The following is a 21,439-nucleotide window of genomic DNA, read 5'->3' on the forward strand; positions in this document are numbered from 1 at the left end:
ATTGTTATGTTCCATGAACGTGGTGAGTATAGACCATCTCGCGTAGATGTGTAATTCTGTCGAACAAAGAAGATGGTGATGTTGTTAGTGAACGTTTTGTTAAATGTATTTAATTTTACAAAGTTCAATTTATTATGGTGGAAATTTAGCGTGGAGCGATGTAAGTACTCACTTTTATCTCAGCCATAGCTACAGTATAGAATTGATCTTGTGATATCGTAAAAATATTCCATAAGTACGAAGTACGCCATTTAGAAAGTGGGTCTGTACATAACGGAAGTGTTGCAAATACGTCGTAACTTTGCTACTCCGTATTCGATTGATGAAATCCATATTTCATTTATTTTACGTGAAACATACAGTTACCTTCGCACATTTAAGATGGCCGATAGTAAAAAAATTGTGTTAAATGGTCAAAGTTACAATAAAGTCGAGCGATATGGCAAACTCGCTAAACATTTCTCCGCTTCGAATTATTCTCGCAAGAAGAACAATTCCTTCAGCAATAGTAATTTCATAGATGTCAACAGTAACAATAGTTTAAATTACTATTCCGATACCGCCGCCTCCAGTAGCGTTCCGATAAACAAGAAATCCAAACCTAAACGAAGTCTGAGCTCGTCGCCTATTCTAAACTCTCATTATGCTGGGGCTAAATTCAGCGAGCCTCCTTCAGCGAATGTTTTACCTCTGCCGCCTGAGCAATGGTGTCTAGAATCTTCATCGTCGGCCAGTTCAACACCTCGATCTACAACTCCGGAAGATTTCCAAGAATTTACCACACCGGAAATCGTATCCAGTACTCCGCTTTCCAAACCCGTTAATATTGCCAATATGAATCAATCTGTCGAACTTTTCTTCAAGAAGTGTAGCTTCAATCAACTCGAGTCCTGCAGGGATTTCACCCATCAGTTGAAAACACTTTTGAACGTGCCTGTATGAAATCTTGTTTTTCTTACTTTCCTTCTTTCATTTGTATAGTTTACGATAATATGTTTAACTTGTTTAGCATTTAAGACCTTCGTATGAGTAAAATAACGTTTTTTTAAATGTGATTATCACATCGACATCATATCTATACCAAAGATTACTTTCGGCCCGAGCTTTTTTCTCTTATCGTTTTTACAATCAAAATTATTATTCCTCGCGCTATTTTACTCATATTTTATTTTTTTTTCTTAGGCGCTGGGTGAAATTTAAAATCTTAATTTTAACGTTTAAGTTCGATTTACTATAAACCTAATTGAAAACGACCAATTTACATTTTCGTCTCATCTATTCTGGGCCTATTTTAATCACTCGTACGAGTTCAGTTTCAAAACTTATTTTTTTTTCACCCATGTTTCTTCGTTTCCAGTACTTACTCTAAGAGTTATTGCCTAAATTTCTTCGTACAATGATTCTTGGTTAAATCAGAAATCTAAATCAAAAGTAATCGTTTCAATTAGATTTATATTGAATCCAACGTAATGAGAACGCATTTGACGTAAATTTTTTTTTCTATATTTTTTAGCAATGTTCGGATTTTTTTTCATTTCAACATTTTTTCCCTAGTAGGTTGTTTTTTTTTGTTTTACTTTTCCTTCGTACTTAGGTTACGTATTATCGAGGGATTTTTTTTTGTTTTTTTGGTTTTGTCGAGTTACCTAAAAAGATGATAAGACTTTAGGTTGACGAAATTTTATTTTATGCTTAGTTACGTTTCACCCAGTTTTAGGTTTAATAATAGGTTTCAAAACGTACGTATTTTCCATGTTTAATTTTACCATATGTGTTAGGTTTTAGTTTGACATCAAAGAATACGACACGTAAATTCCGATTACGATTAGTTTTTAAGTTGAAACAAAGTAGATTGGGAATATGATTTCCACGTTTGGAATTTTTTTTCTTTTGGCTCAAACGCTTGTCTAAAAATTTTGCCTCATTTACGTGTAGGAAATTAGGCCTGTTGTGGAAAAACACTAATGACGAAGTTTTTTTTTTTTTAAATGCAATTTGTAAATTCTTCAAGTCGTACGATTGTATTTTTGAAATTTTTTCATTACTTTTTTTTTACCTTTGGTTTTTTTGATTTTAAAAAATGAATCCTCCCAAACTATTTTCACCTATGTTTATTCGAAATCGAGGGCATTGATTGTTTTCGTTTTTTTTTCTCTCCGTTGTAAATATATTTTGTTTGTACATATACGATCTTCGAGTGTGTGTGTTTATCCAGTCACCCCATTTTTTCAAGGGGGTGTCCATGATAATGTGCGTGCAATATGAAAAAAGAAAGAAACTAGTTACGAACCTTCTAATTGGGTATGATTATTGCAGAAACGAAACGCACTGTCGTAATTTTTTTATAAGGTGGTAGTTTTTTTTTCCTATAATCGAGTGTACTGTCGACTTATTATATCAATTCGTTAATGTGATATTTTTTTTTCTTGAAAAAAGATTATTTTGTTAACGCGGTTTTCTATCTATCTAAAAAAAAAACAACAACAAAATGTTGTACTGGAATATTTTTTTGTGTACAATGAATGTTGATGCAAGAGGTACACTTTGTTATAGTTTTTCATTTATCGTATACTTATTAATTATTTATAAACGCATGTAATTTTGTACCAGTTGAAACGATATTGATTGTTGTTGCAATTCCTCAATATCTAGTCTCTCTCCTCTACAAAAATCGTTGCAATTCTCAATGTTCTGTTTGTATACGTTGGACTTTTTTGAATGGATGTTTTTCGTATGTAATGATTTTTCGTTGTTATCTCTCTTTTATTTTCTTTTTTCTTTCCTTCTTTCTTTTTTTTTTCTATTTTATATATTGAGAGTTGCATTTATCGATGTTTAATTATGTTAATGAAATCGGTTGATTTATGATTATTTTTATATCATTAGTTTTACTACGACTATATTTGGCCCATTTTTTTATGCTTTAGTTTTTTTTTCTTTTTTATACGTCTCTGTGATGGTTTATATTTATGTGTTTAGCTTTAACGTATATTTAATTTTATCGAGAAGAAGATCGTAATTTGAGATTATGTGTGTATTGAGATGAAACAAATGTATAATTTTTAGATCGTCAGTATTAAGTTTTTACCTGTATTTTGGTAGAGATCAGCACAAAAAGCACATACTTCAGTATTAACGCGCCGAAGGCGATTACTATTTTGTTACCTTAAGTATGTGTTATTTTTATAATTATATTCCAAGTCACAAACACCGGTTAAATTATTATTCGAAGTAATTTCTGTGATAATTAAAATTAATAATTATTTAAAAACCAAGTCAAATTGAAGAAAAATCTATGATGGAAAAAAAATCCACAAATCGAGGTTACGATTTTCGAAACATTCATTTTTTTTTTAATTGAAAAAATTTTACAAATTTTTTTTTTTTAAACGCTGTAGGATTATACGATGAAAGAACGGTAATTTTATTATTCATTAGGGTTACGAATTTATTATTATTGTTTATTTTTACTGTTTTATGATTATTTTCGCATGTGTATCGTGTAAGGTAATTTGATCTCCTCTCTGTTTTGATACGTCGTGTTTTTTCCTCCTCCGTTTTCCTGTTATTATTAGTTTTTTTTTTTCGAACGACCTTTTCGTCGCACTTACTCCCCATTTCCCTCTGATCTTTTTATCGTTTTCGTTTTCCTCGTTCCCATTTTCCTTCCCATTTCCATTCCTCGTCGATTCCTCTTTATATATAAATTTTACTCTTTTTTTTTTCTTTTAAACCAAAAAAATCATAAAAATACGAAGTTTAATATTTAAACTTGCAAAAAAAAAATCAAAAAAAAATTCAAATACTTAGTGTTAAGGTCTTTCGATTGGGTTCAAAATTTACAAGTTGAGGCTACTTATTGTGATGTGGGTGGGTGGGGGGAGGGTCAAAGGGGGCAACACCGATCGACGACGAATTCTATAGTTACCTGATTTGCGTCTCGCATTTTGTTTCCGACGCATCGAATTCGTTCTCGATCGAATTGATTTGGTGTTGCGATTACCATATGGCCTCGAATTTCCCGAGCGAATTACTCTCCCCCCCTTTTTTTTTCCTTTTTAAGGGGTGTAATTCGTGCGGTTGTTTTTGAACGAAATGGCTTAGTACTTCGACGATGAGCAGACCCCTTTTGTGATTCGAGTGCGAGAAGTATTAATTTGAAATTGAATGGCTTCGTTGTGTGAGGAAATACTCTTGAACAGATCGAATACCGTAGTATAATCTTAACAGATATTATGGTAACATAATATCGTAGGTGTTTTGTTTCGTGTGTCGTGTTTTTGTCAGTTGAAAGTTTATCAATGAAAGAAATTGGAATATGAAAATTTACTTGATATGTAAAACGTTTTTTTTTCTTTCAATTTTTGGTATTTTTTTGAAAAATTTTGGTTGATTTTGCAGCCTAAAGGCCATAAAATATTTCAGGTATTCGCAAAGTTTTTCTTTGATGCTGTAATAGTATTGACCTTTGGCTGTACAGTGCTCAAAAGTTATCAAATGTTAACTATGCACGATAATTGTCATCATTTAAAATTCGATAGAATCTTTTAAGCAGTGGGGGGGGGGGGTGTTGTATTCATTGGTCAATTGGAGATATTCGAGTTGTTTGAAAAAGTTCAGGTTGAAAATGTTTCGTTATGAAATTCTGTTGAAAAATGTCATCTTGGTGACTTCCCAGGTCACCTTTTTTTTTGTTTATTTTCTGTTTGTTTCAAAGACAAGGGCAGTGGATTGTTTATGGAATTGATTTCGAGTCGTTTTGTTTTGCGAGGTTCGTTGTCGTATCATCGATAAAAAGATTAGCTAGTAGAATGCGTTTATTTTATGCCGAGTTTTCCTTGTTTGTTTTGTTTTTTTTTTAAAGAAATCGTTTTTTTGTACACTGTAAATAGAAAATATCATCGAAAAAAGAAAACTCGGCGACGACGCTTCGTTATTTACGTAATATCTCAAAGGTCGTCGCGGTCGATCCGTGTGGTGTTTATCGAATGGTAGCGAAGACCACCTGCTTTGGTTTCGCTATATTCCTAATTTTTCCCTCCGTTTGTACGAAGAATACGCTACTTTTCTATGTATTATTTATCGTAAACTGTATATATATGTGTATACGAACGACGGACGCTTTCGATGATTTTTATTTTGCAATCGAACAGCGTCACCGATCGAAATTTACGAGCGGAAGTGTGTGCCCCCCTCTGCCTTTTGTAGCGATGGGCCAAGTTAAGAAATTTTGAAGTCTTGTCGACGCGCGACCGACCGATGAGAAAATTACGACGATGATACGATTCGAACATAAGGTCGAAAAAAGCGAACTGTAATATAAGACTGAGAAAGAGATAGCGTTCATTAGTCGAGGAGTGAATTTTGCTGGAAAAATTGAAAATGTTCCATAGTTCGAATATCGTATTTTTTGTTATCATTTACTAATCCAGAAATTGTGCGGAGTGTGTCTAAATGAAAGATTGATATTGTGATTTCCTCCCACACCCCACCCCACCTCCAAAAAATCGAATATTCTATCGTTTGAGGGGGCCAAACCGTAACTGGATTAGGAAAAACCACGAAAAACAGCGCGTGGTAAAGAGGTTTTTGGAACGAATGTGGATAGTCTGTTGAGTTGTGGAACGCATCTCTTTTTGCAAGAAAAAAAAATGTAAAATGTGATTTTTGTAAGGAGCCTGGACCTCGCAAAACGCAAATTTTGTTGAAATTTTGAATCATCTTCGGTAGTTGTTGGGAACAGTTTGGGGATATCTCGAAATTACTTGCACGAATGTTCGCTTTGGCACTTTTTTCTAATTTTAACGATTTACTCAAATATTGGAGAATTTGATACTGATCTAGATGGAAAAGTGAATGGCATTTGCTATATATTTGATGTTGATAAGTTTCGGATTATTTAAAATTAGGAATTCTGAAAAGAGTATAAAAATGATTATTACATTCCCTGTAAAAATTGCGTTCAATTATTACTAGCATTGCCTCGAAATTTGATGAGAATGTTTGACGTAGAAAGAAATCTGATAAATTTTTTGAGCTAAGGTTATAGTGATGGCGAAGATGCAGAATGCTTTAACTTTATCGACAAAATATGAGGGAACAGCGAATCAGGTTGAGAATTGAAGATGAAAAGTTGGATGACGCGAAATACCTCAACTTTATTGATAAGCGATAACTAGAGTAGGTCTTCGAGTCAAGATTAGATTGGATCAGGTGATTTCATCCATCTGGTTGTATTCATACTTTATTTTATCTTCGAATCTTCAACTCCTGATAAGGTATTGTGTGAAGATTAAGGGTTGGGTGAAGTCTACTCTTTATCTTATCTTGAACGTAGTCTATTGTTCTGTTATCAATCAGTTTTTATACCTCATCCTCGAATCTTCAAACCTTGGTGAGATATGTGAAGTTGGATAAAGTCTACTTCTCTTATCCTCTAATGAATCAAGTTGATCAAGTTGAGGTATTTCATTTTACATCTTATATTTTGATCTTCGATATTCAACTCGATGTGCTATTTGCTGGTATTTTACATCTGCCCTCTGAATCTTCATCTATCATCTTCTATTTTCAACCCGAAAGAAAATGCTCTAATCATTCACCAGTTGTGCTGAGGTCATGCTGAGGTATACTACGCTGTTCGTCGTCGTCTGTTTTTCATCCTTACTATAACCTCAGCTTCTTCACCTAACAACAACTGTGTTATTTGGATGTTTGTTTATTTACCAATTTTTTTTGATAAAACAGCGCGAACGGAGCAAGTAATTTCGAAGATATTGCCACTGTACTGTGTACTTTGTACGCAGACGTACAAAGTACATATTTGAATGAGAGATATAGAATTTTAGTAAGAGAGAATGGAGAACCTTGGTGCGTACGTGACTCGAGCCACAGTGTTATTTTGCTCTCTTCTCTTCTGTAGGCCAGACCAGGGAATGGGTCGTCGTTGCCATCGTTGTATTATAGCGTTATATGTATACTCTGTAGTCTGTAGTACTATTTGAGACTCTCCTCTCGCCCTTCTCTTCTCTTGGTTACTTCTCGTCCTCATAGCAACATGCCATTGTGTATCTCTGTTATACTGGCACTGGCTCTCTCTTTTTTACATACACCTAACTCTTGTTTCTCTCTACGAAGTACGTAGTATTTTTTTCCATTCTCTGTCTTTGTTCTGTCTGGCTTTTCTGTCTATGGTTCTTTCTTTGTTTCTCTCGTGTAAAATTATAATTTCGCGTGACTGGTCGAGTCTAGCTAGGCTCTCTGGGCTGTTATGTTGTTGTTGTGTTGATGATGGTAGAGTGGATTAGAGAGATATACTTACGTATATATATTTTAGATGCGGAGTTTCTCGTCTAGTCGACTTGTTTTTGTTGTCTTTGTCGCTGTGGTTGGGATTGCTGGCTGCTGGCTGCTGACTTGCCGCTGCGGTGACTTCTGAGTGTTGTGGATGATGGTGATGGGCTAAAAAAGACTAGTAAAGAGAACGTGTAGCGCACGTAGACGATTATTTACGAGAAGGGTTTCTTTCATATAGCCATGAAAAACTCGTCGACGTCGACGACTCGACGTTTCGACTTTCATCGGCCATATTGATTTCTGCTGTGTTGTGTTTATGCGAAGAGTTGCTGGTTTATGTAGCGTACAGTACTTTATAGGTTCTCGAGTACTTACATACTTTCATCGACGACGACGTAGTGTACGTATATACCCATCTGTGTCTCATTCATACACTTACACGTGAACACACCCGCTCAAAACTCCACCTTATGGTTGTGTGTGTGTCTTGCGTTGAATCTTGATTGCTGCTTTGAAGTATGTGGAATGAAAGGAACAACGACAACGATTTCGCCCTCGCCTTATTCTTGCCTTATGTCGTCGCTTGAAGAGATATTCACTCAATCTGGTCTGCTCATCGTTGGAAAACAATTGCTCCCACGGATGAAAATTTTCTCAAAAGGGGTTAAAAAGGGGGGTGGATTTAATAGTAAACTGTTTGGTCAAATTACAGCTACAGGTATCATTTCTTCGGGTCTTATTGAATAAAGGATCAATTGTACGAGCCATTTCGTGTTGTAATGTTTCAAAAAGTTTTGGCTAATTTAAACAAGGGGATTAAAATTGAAATTTTAAAACGCGGAACTAACTTCTCGCCGCTGCCTACGGGTAGAAAAGAGAGCATGCGCAGGGCCTGATGGGTGGTTCGTCAGGTGCTCAAGTATGAGTTATTTCATAAGTGTCTTTTTTAGGAATAATTGAAGAGATTGCTGCGGAATTGGGTGTCGGATGGGCTGCTTCCTTTATTTTTTTGAGACTGATTAAATGGGAGATTTGGCTTGAGCCTATCCAATGACGCTAAATTTTACTACAGAATCGTCCTGAAACGTAATAAACCCAGAAATTTTGTAAAAAAGTTTTGAAAAATCATAATTTCATCGATGAAAAGAAACTGTTTCAAATGAAACCGTATATAGTAATTTTTCGGCCAATTTGGTCGGTTTTCTTTTTTTTCTCTGGTCATCTTACAAATAGAAAATGAATAAAAAACAGAAATTTCATCTTATTATGAGGTCTTATGCTCACTCAAATGTGAGATGTTTAACGTACACCCTTCTCGCAGTGTTCTCTTCAATTTTAGGAGTCGTAAATCACTTTTTTTTTGTCTGTCCTGAAACGAGATGTTCTGGAGGTACTGAATGGGTAGCGGAAATGTTGGGTTCCTGATTGCACAAGGTTGCCATCTGGGGAATATTTTGTAACTCATGCGTCATATGGTGAAAAAAAATCCACCGAATAGAACAGGGTACGAGTATAACTAGTCCTGGTAAAAATAGATTTTTTTTGCAACAAAATTTTACAAAGTGGTAGTTGAATTTTGGAAAATTTATTTCTCATGGTGGGGGGGGACTAATTCATCGTGTTTATGATTTGAAAATGACGTTACCTACTAAAAAAAAATGTGATTATGGTCGAAAAACAATGGGTAATTAGTCGAGTCCTATTTTTCTGGCTCTTCTTCAGGTACCGAAAAAACATCTCGTGGACAATCATACGAGTATAGTTCTACTTGTGATAGCATAAATGAGTTTTTCTCAAACTCATTTATCGATTTATTTTTTTTCGTCATAAATGTAGGTATAGGTACCCAATACCTACCTAGCTACCGACGTGCAATTTTATAATATTATCCAAAACTTTCGTTAATTTTAGTAGGTGTATTATTCGAAATTTTTAATGTGATTGATGTCGTCGTCGTGCGAAACAAGTTGATTAATGCATTTTTTTTTTGTTGTCAACTTAGTCGATAATTTTAAAAATTTACATCTTGGAATTTTTTTTTTTCGAAACCAGTAGCTAAATTTAGCTCTTATAATGTTATACCTTCGTGTATTTTTTAATGGAAAATTTCCATCTTTGATTTTTTTTTAAATTCTAACGAACAGCGATAATCGTGATGGCGCGACGACTCAGCCAGCATATATGCTCCTTGTATTCGCGTGTTGAGAAATACACAACAAATTGCTGGTATTTTTTCACGGTGTGACCTCAATATTCGCAGTATATGCGAGTGCGAGCCTTTCACGTATACATGATACTGGTTTTTTTTTTTAATGAATTGCATTTATCGTATGCGTATAATGAATGTTTTCGACACATGTGTCGTGTTACCATTTTCTTAATTTTTTTTACGTTGGTTAATTTTTTTTTTTTTTTGGTCAAGTCTACGTACCCGGTGATGAATTTTTGCCTAAATCGAGGGTATTATCGAATGTATTGTAGATTAGATATGATGTTTTTTTTTCTTATTTTAAATGTAATCTTGACTGCCATTTTTTTTTTTTGAAAATTTTGTTTGTTTTTATCGTTAATAATTACAACAACAGCTGCAAATTATATTATGGAAATTGAAAGACCAGTGTTTAGATTATAAGCTTTATAGAATATCAGCTACATACATTGTGTGTTGTATTTTCTAATCTACGCGATGAATAACGCGCTTTATTATGCCGAATGCGTATATTTTGTCGTCGTCGTTGTCGTTGTCGACGAACGAGTTCAAAGCGTTTGTCGTTATTAATGACGTAATTGTAGAAACTGTACTGTACTACCGCTCGTCTCGAAATGAGTTACTTTTTATAGTAATTTAATCCGAAATGTAGTCGATGAATTAGATTTATTGTAGTGTTTGTGTATGTATGGTCTATGTACATTGTACGTAACGTAGGTAATCAAGAGATGGAAATTTTTTCGTGTATGGAATTGTTAACGCAAGTTCCTGTTATCAGTTTTTTTTTAACTTATTGTGATGCGAAAGTTTGTAATAAAAGTTTTATCGAACGATGTAGTCTTAAAGAATTTTCTTTCTTCGACAATATTGAAGTGTGTACGAATGATATAGAAAGTACCTATTATACTCGAGATGGTATTTTTAGGCTGAAAACGTAGGTACTCGAAAATGTAATCGTGGAGCTAGGCTACATTTGAAATTATTCCATTTGATGAACGAAGCAGGATGTGAATCGTAAAGACGAAAATTGTGTAATTAATAAATGGAATACGATGTGTATCGTAAGAAGAAGGAAAAAACATCGAAGAAAAGAATGAATCTAGTCGTCTTGATGATAATACCGTTCCTGAGCTCTCTTGTTTCCTGTTGTTTGTTTGCTGAAAATTGTAGCTGTGTAAGTGTAAGGAGAGAAAAAAGGTAGGTAGCGTACATATTTGATTTGATAGCTGAATTAAATAAAACTGGTGGAAATTATTGAAGACAAAACACCGTAGATTTTTTTGAAAAAAACATGGTCAATAATTTTTGAACAAAAAAAAAATAAAAAATATCCTCGGTTTTATTGGGAGAAAATCTTCAATTCTGTTGGGGGAAAATAGGTATCAGTTTTTTTTTTTTTTTTTTAAATCGATAGCAATTTTTTGGGGAGAAAGTTATCAAATTTTTCCTGGGAAAATAATCATCAGTTTTTTTGAGGGAAAAACCCATCAATTTTTGAGAAACTATGATCATCAGAAAACCATAATAATTTATTTCTTTGAGGAAAAATTATCAACTTTGTTTTAAACAGTAGCTCTTTAACAGAATGTAACCCGGAAAAAAATTTATCAAAATAGAATAATTTTTTTCAGGCAAATTTTTATGTGTTTGATTTGGCTGAAATTTGAAAAAATGCGATTTTTCTACGTGATGAATGATGAGTGGCATCATTAATTATCTATAATTGACCAAAAATAAAATTGAGGATTTGAGCTAAAACAGCTGGGACGTTTCCTCCTATTATCTGATTCGTTAATTTAATTTTTCATTGCTCATTGGTGTTGAATGGGATTCAAAATGAAAATGAAGTCCATGGCTCATGGTGCACGATTAAGTTCAGTAATCAGTAATCACTCATTTCGATTTTTCGAGGTTACTTATCTTGGTTGAAGGTTGATTAATCTCTTACCTGCGATTAGGGATGAAAATAGTAAAAATCTGGATCTCGAATTCTGTACTGCTTCAATTTTTCAGGTGTTTTATTTTTTATTTTATTTGATTGGTTAATTCATTATCACTGATCATTAATCAATGAGCGTAGAGATGATAATGACTCACGTAGGTAGGTACTAGGTAGGTACTGCTCAGTGCATAGTGCTGATAGGTGAGCGTTGATCATAAGGATTTTATTTTCACTTCGGCGAACGTTTTCAAATAATTGGAATTTTGAACTGACGCTGAGCTGTTTACCATTTTATTTTAGGTTTTTCCTGATTAATTGTGATATTTTCACGAAAAACAAAACATTGTTACCTACTCGTATGTAATCAGAGTACCTACCTATTTAAGTTTCAGATTGATTTGAGGCCACTAGAATCAAATCTCTACTTCTCCATTTTCGAACTTTTTGAGAAAAACGCAAATAACCTCCCTAGCATTTATCGTAACATAAAATATCGAGGTAATATGTCTAATATTTTTGTACCAACAAGACGATAGTGACCCACATGTTTGTTTTACCCTACCCGTTGCCGTAAGAGTTCCTGGGCAGTTTGAAGTTAGGAGAAGTTAAGTTTTGTCTCCAACCGTACACTTTTTACATCGTTTTAGGGCACTTGATCAAAAATTTTTCTAGTAATATGGTGCTAAAAGTTGAAGAAAGCTTGGAAAGTTTGAGAAATTAAAATAATATTGCATTTTTGACCATTCATTTGGAAATTGAAATTATTTTCCTTTTTTTCAAAGTAAAAAAAATTAATTTTTGTTAATAAAAATGAAAGGTGTTTTTTTGGGGAAGGGTCCTCACTTGATGAATTTATTCAATTTCAAGCCTAATTTCAAGGCATAACACTAGTCCTTCATTCGAAATCCGCCAGGTTCGTTTGAAAACTCGACTTCTCCATTAAAAAAGTAGAGTTTTGATTCTAACCCCTAACTTTACACGCTGTTTTACCATACTTCCTTGACCGAAATTCAAATTTTGACATTTTCATCAGATGCGGGACATGTTGTAGTATACCAAACCATGCTTAACTCATTTTCGAAAAAAAGTGGAGAAGTAGGCATTTGATTCTATAGGCCTCATTTGTGATGGTTAATCTCTGCTCCCTCGCCTTTTCCTTATGGTTTGGTCTTATCAGTATCTGTCCGTTTTATTGGCTCTCTACAGGGTGTCTGGTAAGTGGTGGTACAAACTTCAGATTTGGATACAATACAACCGGGTACGACTAAGAAAAAAGTTAATGTGAAAGTGTGGCCTATCTTCAAAATTGAAGGGGCAAAATTATGTTTTCAAAATCCAAGAGCCAAAATCCTTTGATCATGGGGGGGGGGGTAGTACTTTGAAAAATGAACATAATTACCTATTATGACTTGTAGCCTAACTTGCAAATTGAAGGGGCTATAAACGATTTTTAATTTCAGAAAAACCAGACGAAAAAAATGAATGCAGGAATGAATACTACGTCAAAAAATAAACAAATTTTTGTTATCATCATTTTTTTCCTACTCGAAAATTTAAGAAGTTTTGTAAGGTCAAAAATTTTCAAATTGCTAAAAATTTCATCAAATTTACAATTTTTGACCATCAAAAACTTCTTAAATTTTAGAGTAAGAAAAAAAATGATGATATCAAAAATTTGTTTGTTTTTTGACGTAGTATTCATTTTTGCATTCATTTTTTTCGTCTCGATTTTTTGAAATTAAAAATCGTTTGTAGCCCCTTCAATTTGCAAGTTAGGCAACAAGTCATAATAGGTAATTATGTTCATTTTTCAAAGTACTACCCCATGACCAAAATTGGATTTTGGCTCTTAGATTTTGAAAACATATTTTGCCCCTTCAATTTTGAAGATAGGCCACACTTTCACATTAACTTTTTTCTTAGTCGTACCCGGTTGTTTCCAAATCTGAAGTTTGTACCACCACTTACCGGACACCCATAGTCTTTGTGTGTATCGATGATAGAACGAATCAAAATTCCATGTTCCATCTTTTTTTAACATATCTAAGTAGCAGGCCTATTTTTCTGAAAATTATTCGAACCCAAACTTGGTATTCTTGTTTTACTAATTGTAAAAAATTGAATATTTTGACGACTTATATAAAATCAAAACATAAAGCTGATGAGCAGAATGTAATTTTGTGACCATCACGAATCATCAAGGTTGAAAATATTGAAAAATTAGAGTAAGTATCCGAACAAAATCACTACCAACTCGTAAGTACCTATCTAGCCTATAATACGCAATCCCTTCATGTACGTTTTTATAGGCTTGAAAATTGTGGTATTTGGTACCTAAACCTATTTCATCGATCGAAATCAAAAGAACATTAACTTACACATTACGGAATAGTGTTCTCTGCAAGGATTTGAATATTTCTTTGCGAAGGTGATTATTTCTCGAGGTACGAGTACGTATATGCGTATTAAGTAATACCTAAGGTAATTGACCACAACGACGACGACGGTTGAATATTGTCTGCTGGAGATTACGTAAGTCGTACAGCCGCCCATTATTTATTCTGCTAGTTGTAATAGGTAAGTGTAAGTTGAATACGAGTATACGTATAATGACGAGAAGAATATACTCGAAATTCTAGCGTATCTGATAACAAGATATTATTTGCCATTGCCATCGCCATCGTATCATTAGTGATTGAAATTATGCAGCAGAAGCGATTTCTAAAATGTGTAATACAGCTACTATCGATAATTCACTGGGAAATGAGGGAGACGAAAAATGAATATGGCGAGTTGATAAAAGTATTTTGATGGAATTTCCTGACGATTCATATACGGGAAATTGATGTAGAATAATTTAAATCGTAGAACGAATGATTCAAGTGTGATGTTATTGTATTTCTTTACGATTAGCCGATTAAAATACTCGTACTCGTACCTATATCTGCGTTCGCGAACGTAATGCAGTCAAGAATAACTATCACGAATTCACCGAGTGATTTTATTTTTCATGATTGCAATTTATCAGCGATTGTTTCACGTTTGCGTCAATACATCACGTGCTGTAGAATCAGCTTTTTTCGAATTTAGATAATAATTATTCGCATCGGAATTGGATAAGGCAATGAGGAATACCAATTTTAAATAATTTTAGCTGAGTTTTCCTGGTTCATTATGTTAGTGAAAAAGGTTTCTTGTTCTAAATGGCAATTACTGATTGTGATCAAATGGTCAGTTGGGTAGAATTTTTCATATTTTTATCAGCATCAGTCTTGTACTATTCAAATTCTTTGATGATCATATCGTCTACTCAGATTCCTCCATGAATTTTCTTCCAACATTCAACGTATTTATCGATGTTTAAAACAACATAATACCTACTTGAATTAAACAAATATGTGGAAACTTTATTTATTATAAAACTTTTGGTAAAACTTCACCGGTGCATAAAATATATTGTTATCACACGTTGATAAGTAATTATAAAGAAAAAAAATATTGTTTCGATTCAATCTCTTCTGCGAATGGAAAATGATACAAAAGCGAATCTTAGGCTAAATGTTTGGATAATTTTCTAATCAATTTTGATATTTGATGTAGAAATGAAAAACAAACTAAGTTCATCTATACCTACCTAGTTTGAGAACGTTGATTTTTGAAAAATTCAAGTTATTATTTCGAAGTTGGAAATCATTTTGGTAAATTCATTAACACACAAAAAAACTGTCAAGTAAATTCTTAAAGTATTTCGTAAAGTTTTTCACGAATAACAGCTCAGAGAAATTGTTTTCGATGTATATGAAACATGTTTATTTTTATTCTCGAATTCACCGTAGCCCGAATCCCAAATCCCTTTAATGATTGTAAATCACATGCAACCTACGTACGACTAAAAATTAAAGCCAACCACCCAAAAAATGATGTTTTTGAAGTATTCTTTCGGAAACGAGCGTTTAAACTTATTGAAGCTGATAATATGTTTAAAAAAGTGGAAAAAAGTGAAACAGTCTCTTGAGAAACAGAAACCTACGCATATTTTTGTTCATCAATGGAAAATGAAATTCGTATATGAAGCGTTTCGTTGAACAAACAATTCATAATGAAGATGGAACATTCGTTCGACTGGAAAATACAGGAAATATACGAGTAGGTAGTTATTTTCCAAAAAACTACTGTTTAGATGAATAGAGATGTTTGCCACAGCGACACATCTCCGGCCGAGTCAGCAATTGCGAACATTTGTTTCATACTGGAAAATAATCAGCGCAATTAGAAAAAACATCCTTTATAAATTATACTATAATAATACGAGAATATCTGCGATGCTGAATTTACCCCTTCACTTTAAAAGCTGCCGATATTATTTCATCGCTAGGCTTCAGAGTTTTGACTAATGCATTTTTGCGATAATTATAAAACTGTATTTCACCGTTCATCGAGCAGTTTTTAAATACTTCTTCTTGTAAGTGATTCCATTCCAAAGTCGAGGTAACGTATTCGGTTGAAATTACACTTATAGGAGTTTTCTGCGAAAACGACGAATAATCGTTGACACGTTACAATGAATCAGCATATCTAGATAGGTAAAGTAATACTCACTTCGTTTAAGTGGTGAACCCTGATTTGTTGATCGATCGAAGCTGTTGCAAAGATATATTCGTCAAATAATGAAAAACGTATGCAAGTTATTAAAGTTGAAGAGCAATCGTACTCGCTTATGGTAGGATTTAGAAATTCGCTATCTGAAAAATAGCAAGATTTCAGGTAATTTTCTAGAAAGTAAAACAGCGACGTATTTATTTTGACAACATCTAATACCTATCAACGAAGACGAAGTAACTGCTGTAGAACATCTTAGCAGTAATTTTCTTTCCAAAGCTACTATAAAATTTTGACTATTGAGAGTAGAAAATTCAAAACAGTTTATTGCTCGTTCGGTGGTATCTTCGATTGATTTGAATGTGAATCTGAGAATTACGTCAAATGTGAGATGAGTAGGTATAGGTATGCCAGCCATACTCGTATTAATTAATAATTACGATTAAATCATTTTACTTTTTCAATTGTTTCCAATTTTCTGCCAATGTTAATTGCACCCATAAGCTCAAGATTCCATCTGCACCGGATACTGCTAAGCATGTTTGAGAATTCAACGTAACCCACGAAATCTGCGTGATTTTTTCGTTATTATGACAGATCACAGTCGGAGAATTATTTTCTTGTTTTTCTGATAAATTATAGTAGTAGACTTTGCCTGTAAATTGATTTTTTTAGATAGAAAAAAAATGCGAAATACGTAAGGATGAAATTCATTCAACGGAACGTGTGTATTACCTTCTTCGGTAGCTAGTACGAATAAGGAATTCAGAGAAGGGTGAAATTTCATATCCATTATACAAGTGTTTATTTCAATGCATTCTTGAGCTTCGTTTGTAAATTCTTCGTTTCTAAACCAACCGTTTCAAATTTATATTATTATTTCAATAATGTTGGCTTTTATTTAGTGGCAGAAATACTTAGATATAGCTTACTTATCACAGCTGTAAATCAAAATATACGAATCGTGTTTACACCAGTCTTCGTGTTTCATATGACTAACACTCAAAGCGATCTTATTTCCATAACAACTCCAAGATATGTGTTTGATCTTCCCCTGAAAATATTATACATTTAATACATAAATGATTCTTTTCAATTCGAAATATTTCTAGAAAAATCAGATTTACTTTTTCCATAGTTTTGTGCTTGACTAACGAGGTAATTTTTTTAGTAGGAATGTCGTCTTCATTTTTAGAGATAGCTTGAGTGTATTCGGAACCGAAGTGTTTGTTCTTTTTTCGTAATTCTTCTTCAACTCTAGGAGCGAATCTTCTCATGAAATCTAGCAGAGCACTATCATCAATCGTTGCTGGTTTCTGCGATGAACGTTCTGTCGTTTGTACCTTCAATAGCATCATAGTGATCAATACAGTTGGGTATTTTTAGTGAATCAGTAAATAATTGAAGGATTGAGTTATTATGGAATAATGTTCCTGCTCACTTCAATACTACGTGTAGCTACTGGTTCAGTCGTTTTATCAAATGAACAGACTTCTGTTGTTGAAATTCCAATTTCAGCGGTTTCTCTGAAATAAAAACATGCATGATTCGAAACCAGAGATTAACAATAATAGTGCCATGAATCAAGATTAATTACTTGCTATCTTCGCAGGTTCTTGAAAAACCAACACATTCGGACTCATGATCGCTGAATGATTTATTCATGTCGAAAGTTTTTTGGGAAAAAATGAAAATTTTGAAAAGAGAAAATTGAAATTTGAATTTTTCGGTTTCGGTTTTATTTCTGTGATAAGATCCATAAACAAAATAAATAAACAAACACACCCGAATTAGACACGATTAAAACCGAGTATACCCGAACTTTAAAAATTAGTCCATGTCGTTGATTGTTATCACTGAAATAGGTTTTTTAAAGCTCAATTTTTTTGAAATTTAGAACGGAAATAGCTGAAATTCAACTTTAGTGAGTTTCCTCAGTACCAAGTATTTTACAAATACTATATTAGCTTCGTACAAAACATACCAATCATTATTTTTCATTTCAGCTTTCGCCATTAAATTACAGGTGAACAGAACTGATCTATTTTACAGTTGTGTACTTCTGCTTCATTATGAAAGATAACGAAGTGAAACTTTCGTCTCCGAATTTGGAAAACACCACTTTAAAAAGGAAAAAACGTCAAAGAACATCTACGGTATCGGAAACAGAAGAAAAAGATACCAGGTTGCAATACGAAAGAGGTACGAATTATGAAAATTTTCAACTTTCAACTACCATTATCAAATTTTTCATTGATTAAAAAACCTACTTAATCATTCCCTTTATTTTTAGATTACGCCGAAGGTTTTATTCGATTACTGTCCGACAGACTGGACGAGACGACTTATATCGAGGTTTTGACAGTTCTGCAAAATTTCGAAGCCAATGCTCTAACCATCGAAGAATTTCAAAACAAGATGGATTCTTTGCTGAAAAATCACGATGATTTAAAGTGGAAATTTCTCGCTTTTTTGAAGCCTAGTCATACATTAGATTGTGGTAGATTGATGGATTACTTGAATATATGTGAAATGAAAGAATTCGTTCTGAAATTAATGGTAATTTTTTCCCCCTTAATTCTGGACGCTGGAATGTCAGGATTTCTTAGCTCGTCGTACTTGAATTTAATTTGTGATGTTGATTTATCTTCTTATAGTTGCATTTCAAAAAACAACCACATCTTTTTAGAAAGGTGATCGAAAAATTATGCGACCTGGTTGAAAATGAGAATCTTCAGTTGCATGCGATTGAAGAAAACGTAGCTCCTTTTTTATCAAAAAATTCAGATTTGATGAGAATTTTTCAAACCCTGCTTCTATCTGATAAACCTTTGGATAAGTGAGTGATATTTCTCGATTCTGTTCTATGTACTTCCGATGGAAAATATTCAGTGTTAATTTTTTATTTTGTGCAGATATTTCATAGGAGAAGATATCTGGGAAGAGTTCAACGTCGATAACGATGTCATGGATGAAGAAACTTTCGACGCTTCTCATTTAAACGATATTATCCCTACAGAATCGTCCGAATCGAAAAATAAATGTCTTTATGGATGTAAAAATAAAAGCAATACTTCGGCTTGTATTGTCTGCGATATCAAGGTAAACAAATTTTCATTTCGATTGCAAAAAATTATTCAATCGATAACGTAATAATTACCTATCTATTTTCTAGTATATCAACGGTCGAATGTACGTAGCAAATGGTAAAGTCTTGAAACCAGCAAATATAATTTTCGATCCTTCTGAAGAAAAAGAACAAACTATAAGATTATGTGGAAAAAACGATTTCGAAGTTTCGTCAACCTCTAGACCTACCAAAGTTCACAAACGAGCAGATCCCAGCAATAAAGAATCGCACGAAGGAGGTCTTTCACCTTTTATTCTTGGAACAGGTATTTTTCAATTGAAATAATTTATTGAATAAAAATTCCTACGATATTTCATACCTGTGATTTTTTTTTCTCGTATAGAATCTGAAGACGAAATTGGTTACACCGAAATGCAGCCAAGAAGTAAAAAAAGTAAACCTACTCGTGGATTGAAAATTCGTTTCAAAAGTAAGAAGAAACTTCGCGTAACCGATTCCCCAGTTGATCAGCCTCAAACCGACGATACAGCTCCGAGCAATGACGATGGCAGTTGCGATGATACCAGTAAAGAAGATAATGATTATAACAGTTGCGACGAATGTTTTTCAAAAAAATCGAATCCGGATCAAAATTTAGGCTTGCCAGCTAAAGAAATTGTCATGTTGGAAGATATGGAATTCAATATTTCAACTTGCGCCGTATCCACTAATCGAAATTCTGGAGAATCTCGTCGTACTCCGGATTCGCAAAAACCTAAAAATCTCAAAACTAATTTAATTTAGACTTACACGTTGAATTTCCTATTTAGGCTATTTACCTTGCACTTATGTTTAAGATACATACCTATTGTTTTATTGGCGTTAGAATATAAATTTTTGTACAGTTGAAAAGGTTCTTGATTGGTCTTCGAATTTTTTAAATGAATTTAGAGTGGTACATATGTTCTTATGGCCAATGTGTTATTGTATGAAAAACATGTTTTTTTGCGTTCTTTATTAAACTCCTCGTCTCCAAAAACATCCATTTTGACATTCTGTTTTTAGAATTCCTTTTTTAAAAAGTTGATAAAGCATAAAAGATGCAAAAAAATGATAAAGATGGCTGAAGTGAAGTAAGCATCAAAATTGGAAGCAGGACTCTGATTGCTTTTTGTAGTGTCCAAAAAATGTAGAGAAAATTCATAACAGCCTGACGAGTTACGAATAGAGCATTGTCATATGGCGCAATGCGGGATAGTTTACCTTAGCGCCTGTGCCACGGTAGGACAACTTGGCCGGCACTACTATAGACGCATACGATTTCTCATGTAAAAAATGCAATTTTTTCGATTGTATGCGAGTTCGGGTGAACTTTCATGTAGTCTCAAATTAAAGGCAATAAAATTCTGTATCGATTGATCTTAAATTTTCATCATTTCGCGTAAAAATAACGATTTTATGAATACTTCTATTTTACTGATTTTTGAATACTACGTACGTCATCTTTAAACTATAAACTACTCGAAATTTTCAATGAGCACATATGTGTTTTGAATGATCAAAATATTCAGAATTTTATCCTCTTTAAAATGAGTTTTTCCCGAAAGCTCTACCTTTTACCGTTCAAAAGTTCTCGAAGCTTTAAGTTGCAAAAACCAGCTGCAGGCAGTAATTATTGAACTTTGAACTAAAATTAATCGAAATATTCAGTGAACACATAGGTACGATTTTAATGCAGCAAATTGTTTGTAATTTTATTTTCTTTAAAATGGGGGTTTCGGTTTCCCGAAAGCTCTGCCTTTACCGTTCAAAAGTTCTTGAAGATCAAAGCTGCCAAAAGTTGTCACTGATCAATACCAAAGTGAACTGATAGGTATTATAAGTACTTACTCAGTGATGATACAATTTGACCATTTTCGGCAACTTTGATCTTCCAGAGCTTTTGAATGGTAAAAGATAGAGCTTTTGGTACAAATAAGTAGGATGAAAATTTCGGTTAATTTCAGTTCAAAGTTCAATACTTATACTGCTCGCCGCTGGTTTTCGCCTTGTTTTTGCAACTTCAAGCTTCGAGAACTTATGAACGGTAAAAGGCAGAGCTTTCGGGAAACCCCCATTTTAAAGAGGATAAAACTACGAACATTTTGCTGTATTAAAATACCTATTGGCCACTGAAAATTTCGATTAATATCAGTTCAAAGTTCAATAATTACTGCCTGCAGCTGGTTTTTGCTAAAGCTCTTTAATACAAGTATGGAAATAGATCATGCTCTTAAGAAAGTCTTAGCATTTTACGTATGTGTTACGTACTGCGCATGGCAGG

The 21,439-nt window shown here is 33.5% G+C and overlaps 2 protein-coding genes across 4 annotated transcripts; one reads left to right on the top strand and one right to left on the bottom strand.

Annotated features, from left to right (window-relative positions):
* The first annotated feature begins 24 nt into the window (after positions 1-24).
* Positions 25-20,138, top strand: LOC135836263 (uncharacterized). Of its 3 annotated transcripts, none has more exons than XM_065350985.1 (7): positions 25-160; positions 18,053-18,248; positions 18,340-18,605; positions 18,704-18,885; positions 18,962-19,148; positions 19,222-19,441; positions 19,520-20,138. In XM_065350985.1, exons 2-7 carry the CDS (start codon positions 18,119-18,121, stop codon positions 19,918-19,920), a joined length of 1,386 nt encoding a protein of 461 aa, XP_065207057.1. In that variant the 5' UTR covers positions 25-160; positions 18,053-18,118; the 3' UTR covers positions 19,921-20,138. The 3 variants fall into 3 exon arrangements, with proteins under 3 accessions (XP_065207057.1, XP_065207055.1, XP_065207058.1); XM_065350983.1 differs by lacking the exon at positions 25-160 and adding an exon at positions 17,836-17,970; XM_065350986.1 differs by lacking the exon at positions 25-160 and adding an exon at positions 17,864-17,970 and having other exon boundaries at positions 18,073-18,248.
* Positions 14,834-17,779, bottom strand: LOC135836264 (cytoplasmic dynein 2 intermediate chain 2-like). Its single transcript, XM_065350987.1, has 10 exons — positions 17,644-17,779; positions 17,488-17,572; positions 17,174-17,389; positions 16,979-17,100; positions 16,782-16,894; positions 16,503-16,701; positions 16,266-16,414; positions 16,047-16,189; positions 15,783-15,973; positions 14,834-15,696 (listed from the first exon to the last, which is right to left on the bottom strand). The coding sequence occupies exons 1-10, from the start codon at positions 17,709-17,711 to the stop codon at positions 15,624-15,626; spliced, it is 1,359 nt and encodes a 452-aa protein (XP_065207059.1). The 5' UTR covers positions 17,712-17,779; the 3' UTR covers positions 14,834-15,623.
* Positions 20,139-21,439: the final 1,301 nt, after the last annotated feature.

This window comes from Planococcus citri, chromosome 2, assembly GCF_950023065.1.
Source record: "Planococcus citri chromosome 2, ihPlaCitr1.1, whole genome shotgun sequence".
In the NCBI taxonomy this organism is placed as follows: domain Eukaryota; kingdom Metazoa; phylum Arthropoda; class Insecta; order Hemiptera; family Pseudococcidae; genus Planococcus; species Planococcus citri.

What these genes read in the sequence shown, in the direction of transcription:
- LOC135836264 (XM_065350987.1), bottom strand. Translation starts at nt 17,711, where the DNA reads ATGAATAAATCATTCAGCGATCATGAGTCCGAATGTGTTGGTTTTTCA. An exon ending in CGTACTAGCTACCGAAGAAG is followed by an intron (nt 16,702 to 16,781) that starts GTAATACACACG and finishes ATCAATTTACAG; the next exon opens with GCAAAGTCTACTACTATAAT. An exon ending in GGGTTCACCACTTAAACGAA is followed by an intron (nt 15,974 to 16,046) that starts GTGAGTATTACT and finishes TCGTTTTCGCAG; the next exon opens with AAAACTCCTATAAGTGTAAT.
- LOC135836263 (XM_065350985.1), top strand. Translation starts at nt 18,119, where the DNA reads ATGAAAGATAACGAAGTGAAACTTTCGTCTCCGAATTTGGAAAACACC. An exon ending in CAGGTTGCAATACGAAAGAG is followed by an intron (nt 18,249 to 18,339) that starts GTACGAATTATG and finishes CTTTATTTTTAG; the next exon opens with ATTACGCCGAAGGTTTTATT. An exon ending in GTATTGTCTGCGATATCAAG is followed by an intron (nt 19,149 to 19,221) that starts GTAAACAAATTT and finishes TCTATTTTCTAG; the next exon opens with TATATCAACGGTCGAATGTA.